At 39.5% G+C, this 11,518-nt stretch overlaps 1 protein-coding gene across 1 annotated transcript in view; it reads right to left on the bottom strand.

The window, feature by feature from the left end:
• Nucleotides 1–7,799, bottom strand: part of LOC123976705 (probable serine/threonine-protein kinase DDB_G0282963) — a 14,040-nt gene extending 6,241 nt beyond the window's left edge. The window contains exons 1-3 of the mRNA XM_046059053.1: nt 7,720–7,799; nt 5,700–6,434; nt 23–504 (exon numbers count right to left, since the gene is read on the bottom strand). Of these exons, the coding sequence (XP_045915009.1) occupies nt 23–504; nt 5,700–6,434; nt 7,720–7,799 (1,297 nt within the window). The remainder of the gene's footprint in view (nt 1–22; nt 505–5,699; nt 6,435–7,719) is intronic.
• Nucleotides 7,800–11,518: the final 3,719 nt, after the last annotated feature.

Raw genomic sequence — 11,518 nt, 5'->3', positions numbered from 1 at the left:
AAGCCGTGGTTGTTATTGTTGCCGCTGATGTGGTTGTTGTTGGGAAACCCGTGGTTGTTGTTGGGAAAGCCATAGTTGTTGTTGTTGCCTCTGTAGTAGTTGTTGCCGCTGATGTGGTTGTTGTAGGGAAAGTCGCGGTTATTGTTGTTGCCCCTATAGTACTTGTTGCCACAGCTGTGGTTGCTGTTGGGGAAGCCGTGGTTGCTGTTGCCGCTGATGTGGTTGTTGTTGCTGGGAAAACCGTGGTTGTTCTTGTTGCCCCTATAGTAGTTGTTGCTGCAGCTGTGGTTGCTGTTGGGGAAGCCGTGGTTGTTGTTGTTGCCTCTATAGTAGTTGTTGCCGCAGCTGTGGTTGCTGTTGGGGAAGCTGTGGTTGCTGTTGCCGCTGATGTGGTTGTTGTTGCTGGGAAAGCCATGGTTGTTGTTGTTGCCCCTATAGTAGTTGTTGCCGCTGATGTGGTTGTTGTTGCTGGGGAAGCCGTGGTCATCTGTGCGTTGCTGGAAGCTGTTCAGCAATGTAACGGGTCATCAGTATCATTTTCAGACTTTGATCAATTCAATTCAGTCAACTTTTTTAATCCCACTACGGGCAAATTGAAGATCCCACATTTCAAGGCATTGTATACAAAATATTTTATTTTTTATTATTTAAACTTACCAACAAACAGAAGAAGAATGGCACAGATCTTCATCATCATCATTTTGGATAGTTGTCTTTGCTATTTTAAAAATATAATCATTTATTTGTTAGTTTCAGTTTAGTAACTATTCATTAACAACTCAATTGTGTTTTAAACAAATCTGGATCTTCTTACTGATTTTTACAAGCATTATTTTAAATTGCTGAATTAACTAAATGTAGTGACACTATTTCATGAAATGCATGTTATAGCTGTCATTACATTTTCCACTACAATAATTGGTTAACAATAAATGCAAACTACTACTGTTTGTTAGATTCTATGAATCAAGATATTAATTGTGTTATTGTTAAAAGTTTGAAGTTAAAAGCAATAGTCATATACCTATATAATAATATAGTTTCAATTGTAAACCCACACAATAGCAAAACACCAATGATAAAGGACGAATGTACAATTGTATAATTACACCTTTATTGAAGACAGAATGTAATCACATCTTGCTTTGATGAAAATTGGACAAATATCCATCATAAATGTACTTACAGACTCTGACATTGACTTGTCTTCACTGCAGTGACTGAAGCTGCGGTGCTCTTTGATTCCACTTGTTGTTTATCCTTTGCTGTTTGCTTGTTGATGTCCTACACTGAACAAACAGCAACGTTTATATCCACACAATGAAGACAATTCTCTGAACAAATACGAAAAAGATTTGCATCAGTAATGCTTTTTCCATTGTGTAAGATCAGCCACACGTCCATACTTCCTTTATTGATATAGATGATATGTTTAGTGATTAAAGAAACTAGTTGGATGAGTTTTTTTTTTTTAGACATGACGTTGGATGCAAACTTTTGGCAGAGGCGGCATTAGCTATGAATATGAACTGGTCATGTGTCACATCTCTCGTCCAGCTGCTGTCTTGCCCTCAGATCTAATGTATTAGTTCCTGTTGGTGCTGTTATTGCTGTGTCTGCTTTGACATGTTGGTCTTCAAGTTTGCTGTCTGCTGTAGTGTAAAATGTTCTCTAATTGGTTTAAATTGTTGTCAATAACTATTAGATATAAGTTATTTTGGTATAGTATAGCCTAGTATAGTACGCTATACTATAAGAATAGTTTGCACACTTCACTACTACTACTACTACACAGTCTGTCGTAGAGACCGGGGATGGTTGTAATAAGGTTCAGTTGTAACACGTTCCCGTTTCTCCAATCAGGATGAAGTAACAAATCACCTGATTCATTCTGCACATGTTCAGTTTAGTCTTTATTCCACATGGGAAAAAGTACCCCTGTGGCAGGCACAGCCATTTTTATAAAGAAAAAAGAAACTTAAATTATTTGTTACAGCATTACCTGCTTTGTAGTTAAACTTGTCAAATTGTAATCTGTTTATTGTATGTCTATGTAAAGTTTTAGCACACTGTAAGGTAAACTCTTGGCTACAAGAGTTTGGATTAGAGGAACCAAAGAGTCTGGGTTGGCTGTAAGAACAAAGATTATGTTTAGTTGTATTTATGTGTTTTCTTTGTCTGACACACCTTATTGTTTAATTGTTTTTGTTAATTGTAAGACCTGTAGGCTTCTCTGTGGGCCTATGAGGCCTGCACTCCAGGAGTGCCAAATGTCTGTCACCACTGTGACGGTGCAAAACAAACAAGCACAAACACACATTTTTTCATTGTGTTCACTACTATGTCACTATTATGACTGACTGAGTAACTAAGATACTTTGATCACCCCTACAGACACACACACACACACACAAACCAGTTATATTAAAAAATCCTTTCAGTGTTGAATAAACACTTTGAAAATCCTGCTTTTCTCACCTTCATTATTATATAATGTTACATTTCACCCTGGGTATGTTATAACTAACCCAGACTATGGGGTGAATTGTAACATTTTACTCCTTTTGTTTGAAACTAAACTGTGCATTTTCTGTCTGTGTTGCAGAGACAGCTACTCCATTAAATAGCAGACACATGTAACTATCCTGTATCACATTCTGAACGCACTGGCTAAAAAGAGCTCTGAGATACAGACAGAAATGTCACAAATGTAACGACCATCCCTGGTCTCCCCTCTGGTTCATGTACACAAACATTATGTACAATTAGGCAATTCGTGATTAAGGACATGTTGTCAATTTGTGCACTCAGTTATTTTCTGGTCCTATTCAGGTCACAGGAACAAAATGTAACAACAAAACTGTCTGCTTTGTTAAGCAAAAATGTCATTTTTCAGTTTTTGATTAAGGGAATAGTTTGGATTATTTCTATGCTGAGCTGTCAGTGATGCAAACTATTCATTGAACCTGAAGTCATTTTTTTGCTTTTGTCTGAATTACACCACAATTAAACAAGACAGTCAGCCTGCAGGTCTCCTCTGTTGGGATTGTTCTGGTGCAGGCTCCGCTCTCAGGGCTGCTCCAGATCAGGAAATGCATGCAGTGCCATAGATTTATATTCATAAGTCAACATTGTAACCTGAAAACTATAAATTCTTTCTAGTTATTTGTAACAGTTTCTGTTACAACAGCAATTACATGGTAAAAGTTTTGTAAATGAGTGAAGCTGCAACCTTTCATGGTAACTGGAAAGTAAAGCTGGGCTCTCATTTGGTAAAAAGGGGGGATGTCAAACACACAGGTGGGATTAATTTAGTATAATGCTTCTAATTCGAGGCCAAGGTTCACTGAAATGTAATAAATAAATGCAATAAATCATTCCTCTTTCTTCTCTCCATGTTTACAGTCAAGAGTGCTCTGAGCTCCTATTGGTCGGGGTCATGAACATGTCATGCAAGACAACAAAATTTGGATTTTCCAGTCTTTGTGTCTGGACATCGTGAGTTGCTCTACATGCTGCATCAATAACTGCCATCATCTTCACTTCCAAACTCTCAAAGTGACAGCATTTGGCCTGATGCCAAAGATAAAAACAGGAACAAGGAAATATTTTAATGCTTCTGCAGATATATGTTGACATATTTCATTTGTTTTTCAAACATGCAAAATGTCCCAAATTAATTTACTTTTAAATTAATAAATGCCCTTTTGTGAAGGCCTGCCAAATCAAACTTTCAGTAAAATGAATGAATCCTAATTTTGCAGTAAATGAAATGACCCACATGATGACCTTTCACCTGACGACCTCATCCGTGACAACCCTCTTGTTTAGACACCGTTAGCGAATCAGCAGCACCTACAGGGGTTTGCCGCAATGTGCTTCTTGTGGGTTGCTAGATGTATTTTATAAGAAAGATGCAAAAGAGCGCATGCACAGTAGTTGTGTATATTGCTGTGTGTCACCTGTAGAAGTAACGTTAGCTGCCAGCTAACACGATGCTGACAGCTAACATTACTTCCACACACAGATAAACAAAGGGGCTCTGTTCACTTCGTTCTTGCTGTTTAAGGGAGAAAAGTTTCATGGGCGTCGAGAGGTCTGATCTTTTTTTTTTATTTTGACTAACAACTTTTGATATGAACTAGGATATTTACATTAACTTAATAAAAGCCTCGTGCCTTAAAATAATTATAACAACTTTGGTAAAACAGGCTTACTGATTACCCCGACTTATAGACTATTTACCAGCCCTTTTTAAAATGATGAAATTCAGAAGAGTAATGGAATAGATTTACACTTTAATAGCAACAGTAGTGTTTATAACAGGAAAACTAATATAAAAACTCAATAACTAGAAATACATATAAAAATGTCAGTGTCAATGTAAAATAAATAATATTCCTGACATCAAAGTTAAGAGCGAAGAAGTAATGACCAAAAAGGTATGAAATGTTAACATGCAGAATTAATGATAGTTTATTTATTAGGCATATGATTAGACATACAGTATAATCAATAAAAATCTAAATATATCTCAGATTCACAATGCAATATATAAAATCATTGTCACAATCGTGCATACTGTAGACACACAAGCAAGCAACACACAGACAGAGAGACACAGACGCACACGTCTGTCTATAGATTTGTCTGTCTCACTCGCACTGCGATGGCCACCCTCATCCTTTCCCCCGTTCATTTTTTCTTTTCAGATTATTTCCCACACTTTTTTGAATCTGGCATCTTATTTTCTCTACATGCAGCTCTCGGTGTGCAGCCGTCTCTGGGAGCGTCTCCCTCTTATTTTCTTGTAGCAGTCAGCCTTAACCCTAACCCTACAGCAGGTCAGTCACTGTGAGCCAGTCCCCAACACTCAACAATCTTTACATCTTTTCATGGTCACATAATGGTTTAATCAGCTAATATATATCCTTTTTTTGTTTTAATATCTCTATTCACAGATCACCTCCAGTAGTATCAGCAGGAACAGTAACAGCAACATCCCCAGCAACAGCACCTGTTCCCTGTAAGTTATGTCAGCCCACAGCGTTTGCTGATGTATCGATACAGAAGCATCTGTATATGCATTTCAGCAAGGAATATAAAACAATATATTTTAAATCCTTGTTCCATGTGCCCTATTTTATACTTTGAGCACCTGCCCTTCCAAAGCTCTCTGCACGGCCCTGAATCAAACCAAATCTACTAATTTGGTTTGTTAAAAGTTTTCATCACATGATTATCGCTTGATGTTTTCAATTCAATTTCCCCTTTATCAGACAGAAACCTCAAGCAGAACCTAGACTCAGGTGGGGTTCCAAATAATGGTAATGGGTAACACCACATTTGGTCCATAAGCAGGAGAAGTGTGTGTATAGGGCTTTTATAGTGGAGGTCTGAACCACATTATATACGGACAAATTGTGCCTATATAATGTGGAGTGCTTTAAAAACAATTTACTTACTCATTCTACACAGTGCCATATATGTAAATTATCAAGTGTAAGATAAAAGAAGTTAAAAATAATGAAAAGATTTAACAAATTCATTAAAATGGGGGAGAGCAGTTCTAATAAAACACTACTAAAATCTAAGATCAAGAATTTTTCCCTCTCTGAGGAAGTTGATTTATCACCTCTTTGGCTGAGCTTAATCACTTCTATGCCTAAACAATATGATGATGAAACGTGGTGTTTTACATTTGGTTATTGCTGAAGCAGCTGTGGTTGTTGTTGGGGCAGGTGTGGTTGTTGTTCGAGCAGTTGTTGCTCTTGTTGTTGTTGGGGAAGCTGTGGTTGTTGTTGTTGTCCTTGTAGTAGTTGTTGGTGCTGATGTTCTTGTTGTTGGGGCAGCTCTGGTAGTTGTTCGAGCAGTGGTTGCTCTTGTTGTTGTTGGGGAAGCCGTGGTTGTTGTTGTTGCCCCTACAGTAGTTGCTGCCGCTGATGTGGTTGTTGTTGGGGAAGCCGTGGTTGTTGTTGTTGCCGCTGATGTGGTTGCTGTTGGGGAAGCCGTGGTTGTTGTTGTTGCCGCTGATGTGGTTGTTGATGGGAAAGTCGTTGTTATTGTTGTTGCCCCTATAGTACTTGTTGCCGCAGCTGTGGTTGCTGTTGGGGAAGCCGTGGTTGTTGTTGTTGCCTCTGTAGTAGTTGTTGCCGCTGATGTGGTTGTTGTTGGGAAAGTCGTTGTTATTGTTGTTGCCACCAAAGTACTTGTTGCCGCAGCTGTGGTTGCTGTTGGGGAAGCCGTGGTTGTTGTTGTTGCCTCTGTAGTAGTTGTTGCCGCTGATGTGGTTGTTGTTGGGAAAGTCGTTGTTATTGTTGTTGCCCCTATAGTACTTGTTGCCGCAGCTGTGGTTGCTGTTGGGGAAGCCGTGGTTGTTGTTGTTGCCGCTGATGTGGTTGCTGTTGGGGAAGCCGTGGTTGTTGTTGGGGCTGCTGTGGTTGTTGTTTCATCAGCCGTAGTTGTTGGGGCTGCTGTGGTGGTTGTTGGGGCTGCCGTGGTTGTTGTTTCATCAGCCGTAGTTGTTGGGGCAGCTGTGGTGGTTGTTGGGGCTGCCGTGGTTGTTGTTTTTAAGGCAGCTGTTGTGGTTGTTGGGGCAGCCGTGGTTGTTGGGGCTGCTGTGGTTGTTGTTTCATCAGCCGTAGTTGTTGGGGCTGCTGTGGGGGTTGTTGGGGCTGGGGAAGCCATGGTCATCTGTGCATTGCTGGAAGCTGTTCAGCAATGTAACGGGTCATCAGTATAATTTTCAGACTTTGATCAATTCAATTCAGTCAACTTTTTTAATCCCATTAGGGGAAAATTGAAGATCCCACATTTCAAGGCACTGTATACAAAATATTTTATTTTTTATTACTTAAACTTACCAACAAACAGAAGAAGAATGGCACAGATCTTCATCATCATCATTGTGGATAGTTGTCTTTGCTATTTTAAAAATATAATCATTTATTTGTTAGTTTCAGTTTAGTAACTATTCATTAACAACTCAATTGTGTTTTAAACAAATCTGGATCTTCTTACTGATTTTTAAAAGCATTATTTTAAATTGCTGAATTAACTAAATGTATATATTGTAAATGTATATATATGTTATAGCTGTCATTACATTTTCCACTACAATAATTGGTTAACAATAAATGCAAACTACTACTGTTTGTTATGTTCTATGAATCAAGATATTAATTGTGTTATTGTTAAAGGTTTTAAGTTAAAAATAATAGTCAAATACTTATATAATAATATAGTTTCAATTGTAAACCCACACAACAGTTACACCCAGTGATTAAGAATAAATATGCAATTGTATAATTACACCTTTATTGAAGACAGAATGTAATCACATCTTGCTTTGATGAAAATTGGACAAATATCCATCATTAAAGTACTTACAGACTTTGACATTGACTTGTCTTCACTGCAGTGACCAAAGCTGTGGTGCACTTTGATTCCACTTGTTGATTATCCTTTGCTGTTTGCTTGTTGATGTCCTACACTGAACAAACAGCAACGTTTATATCCACACACGAAAAAGATTTGCATCAGTAATGCTTTTTCCATTGTGTAAGATCAGCCACACGTCCATACTTCCTTTATTGATATAGATGATATGTTTAGTGATTAAAGAAACTGGTTGGATGAGTTTTATTTTAGACATAACGTTGGATGCAATCGTTTGGCAGAAGTGGCATTAGCTATGAATATGAACTGGTCGTCTGTCACATCTCTCGTGTAGGTGCCGTCTCGCCCTCAGATCCAATGGTCCTGCTGTTGCTGTTATTGCTGTGTGTCTGCTTTGACATGTTGGTCTTCAAGTTTGCTGTCTGCTGTAGTGTAAAATGTTCTCTAATTGGTTTAAATTGTTGATTAGGTATAAGTTATTTTGGCCATTAAAATGAACACGAAAACCATGAATATTGCACACCATTTACTTTTACGTAAATATATAGACAGTCCTTCTCCCAGCTTCCCTGTGTAGTGGGCACAAAAAAACCCACTAAAGTATACAGTAACTATAAAGAATCACTGTAGAATTACCACAAATAATAATAGTAATAGCAGAATTACTAGAGTAATTATGTTTTTTTTTTGCTTGATAACATAGCACTACAACAAAATTAATAGTATTAGCTGGTGAAAAATCTATAGAACATTGCAAACTTATAGTTAAAAACAACGTAAATGTAAACGTACTTTATTTGTCACATACATCATGTATGTGTATGTGTGATACATATAGCACATATAGTTGGAGGAGCAGTGGGCAGCCACTGTACAGCGCCCGGGAACGAACTCCAGATTGGTGGCGATGGAGCAATGGATAAGACTATGCCTTTAGTCTGAGAGACCCTGAGCTTCTTTCGGTCAGTGTCATGAAAATGCAAGACAACAAAACTTTCCAGTGTTTGTGTCAGGATGTTGTGAAGCATTCCACATGCTGTGTCAATAACTATCATTCTTTTCACTTCCAAACTCTCAAAGTGACAGCATTTGGCCTGATGCCAAAGATAAAAGATCAGTTCTTTCTAGTTATTGTGATGTTGTACATTTCATATTGAACATGAATACATTTATCTAATAGTTTAGATATACCATCTGGTTATGCTAAGGGTAAAGTCAGAAGTTCCCCAAAGTCACTAGAATTCATCAATTGTCAGCAACTGTTTATATCCAAAATCTGAATATCGCCGCCACCAATTATGATCTTACTGTTTGTATTGTTTTGCATTTGTCTTTGCTTTTATTGTTGGCTTTTTTTCTTTTCCCGTTAAAAGTGCAGAAATAGTTAATAGAAAGATTACTAATTATCACAAATGCCAAATAATTTTCATTCAAGACCAGCACCGTGTGAAAAATTGCTGTTCATAAATGCCTAATCTTGCAATTTAAATAAAGTTAACAATTATTAGAAAAGTCACTATAAATACTGGAGTACCTCAATCTTGGAAGCTGTTTACTTGTTAGTTATTTGGCACTATTTTTAATGCCTGTATAAGCTATTTTGTATAATGGTTTTTGCTATAGTTAAGGGTTCTTTGTTGCCTATTTGGGGCAGTAATGATGAACTAAAATTATTCTACTGTGTTCCATGAGATGCAAAGCCAACATGGGCTCGGCACAAACCAGAATAGACAAATATTAATATGACGCTGCATCAGAAAAAAGAAAACAAAGGACACTCTTGTTCTTTGCATTTCATTGTTTAATAATTTGAATGCTTATTTGAATACCTATTAACATGCACACCAAAGTGTAGGCTACAGAGAAATAGCCACAGTATGCTGAATAGTTTTTCCACCCTGCAAATACCTTACACTGTAATTGAATGAAACCACTATATATATTAACTAACTCTGTTGAAATTCGACCTGAGAGCTAGTCTATAGTGCATGACATAAGCTCTGTACTCATAAAAATTGTGTTTGGAAGAAACATAAATCACACTTAAAGTGTGTTCAAACTTCAGATATACATTATAAAATCACTGGTATAGACGTGATAAATAATGATTATAATTTTTGGCAAGTCCTTTAGTTTCTTCATGATAAATAAATATTATATATAGCTGTAAAAGTGGCTGATGTTGTAGTCTCTTGTTCCAGTCGAGTTCGTAATTCCAATGAACTACGTTAACCACTGCAATGATGAAAAGGACACTTGTATTTTTGATGACTGCTAAAGAGGCAGATGTTGGAGCCTTCGTGGTTGTGGTTGTAGAAGTTGTTGAGGCACCTGTGGTAGTTGTTGGGGATGCCGTGGTTGTTGTTGGGGCAGCTGGGGTTGTTGGGGCTCACGTGATTGTTGTTGCACCAGATGTGGTTGTTGTTATTGAGACAGCTGTAGTGGTTGTTGTGACAGCTGTGGAGGTTGGGGCTGCGGAGGTTGCTGTAGGGGCTGCTGTGGTTATTGTTGCGGCAGCTGTGGTAGTTGTTGAGGCTGCGGTGGTTGTTAAAGAAGCCGTTGTGGTTGAGGATGCAGTTGTTGTGTTTGTTGGGTCAGCTGCAGTTGTTGGCGCTGACGTGATTGTTGTTGGAGCAGATGTGTTTGTTGTTTTTGAGGCAGCTGTAGTGGTTGTTGTGACAGCTGTGGATGTTGGGGCTGCGGAGTTTGCTGTAAGGGCTGCTGTGGTAGGTTTTGGGGCGGCTGCAGTTTTTGTTGAAGCCGCTGTTGTTGTTGAGGCTGCCGTGATTGTTGTTGAGACAGCTGTGGTTGTTTGGGCTGCCGTGGTTGTTGTTGGAACACCGGTGGTTGTTATTTAAGCAGCCATTGTTCTTAGGCCTGCTGTGGTTGTTGGGGCAGCTGTGGTTGTTGTTTAAGCCACTGTTGTTGTTGAGGCTGCCGTGATTGTTGTTAAGACAGCTGTGGTAGACGTTGGGGCAGTTGTGGTAGTTGTTGGAGCAGCAATTGTTGTTAGATCTGTCATGGTTGTTGTTGGGGGAGCCGTTGTTGTTGTTGAAGTACCTGTAGTTGTTGTTGAGGCAGGTGTGGTAGATGTTGGGGCTGCTGCGGTGGTTGTTGGGACAGCTGTGGTAAACGTTGGGGTAGCTGTGGATGTTGTTGAAGCAGCAATTGTTGTTAGATCTGTCATGGTTGTTGTTGGGGCAGCCGTCGTTGTTGAAGCACCTTTAGTTGTTGTTAATGCAGTTGTGGTTGTTGTTGTTGTAGTTGTTAGAGTAACAGAGGTTGATGTTGGAGCATATGTGGTCGTAGTTGGGGCAACTGTAGCTGTCGTTGGAGCAGATGCGGTTGTTCTTAGAGCATCAGTAGTTGTTGTGGCAATTAGGGTTGTTGTTGGAGCAGCTGTAGTTGTTTTGGAGGCAGCTGTGGTACTTGTTGTGGCGGTTGTGGATGTTGTTGAGGCTGCTGTGGTTGTTGTTGGAGCAGGTGTGGTTGTCGTTGATGCAAGTGTGGTTGTTGTTGGAGCAGTTGTGGTAGTTGTCAAGGCAATACAAGTTGCTTTTGAAGCAGATGTGGTCCGAGTTGGGGCAACTGTAGCTGTCGTTGAAGCAGATGTGGTTGTTGGGCCTGCCGTGGTTGTTGTCGGAACAGGTGCGGTTGTCGTTGATTCAGGCATGGTTGTTGTTGGTGGCAACAGAGGTTGTTGTTGGAGCATCTGTGGTTGTTGTTATTGATTCAGCTGTTGTTGGGCCGGCTGTGGTTGTTGTTGAAGCAGCCGTTGTTATTGGGGCAGCCGTGATTGTTGTTGGTGCAGCTGTAGTTGTTTGGGCTGCCACGGTTGTTGTTGAAGCAGCCGTTGTTATTGGGGCAGCCGTGATTGTTGTTGGTGCAGCTGTGGTTGTTTGGGCTGCCGCGGTTGTTGTTGGAGCAGATGTGGTTGTTGTTACTAGCTCAGCTGTTGTTGAAGCAGCCGTTTTTATTGGGGCAGCTGTGGTTGTTGTTGGTGCAGCTGTAGTTGTTTGGGCTGCCACGGTTGTTGTTGAAGCAGATGTGGTTGTTGTTACTAGCTCAGCTGTTGTTGGGGCAGCCGTGGTTGTTGTTCCTACAGCTGTAGTTGTTTGGG

The sequence above is a fragment of the Micropterus dolomieu genome, linkage group LG09, assembly GCF_021292245.1.
Source record: "Micropterus dolomieu isolate WLL.071019.BEF.003 ecotype Adirondacks linkage group LG09, ASM2129224v1, whole genome shotgun sequence".
Taxonomy (NCBI): domain Eukaryota; kingdom Metazoa; phylum Chordata; class Actinopteri; order Centrarchiformes; family Centrarchidae; genus Micropterus; species Micropterus dolomieu.
The sequence above is the reverse complement of the archived record's forward strand: the minus strand, read 5'-3'. Positions and strand labels throughout refer to the sequence as shown.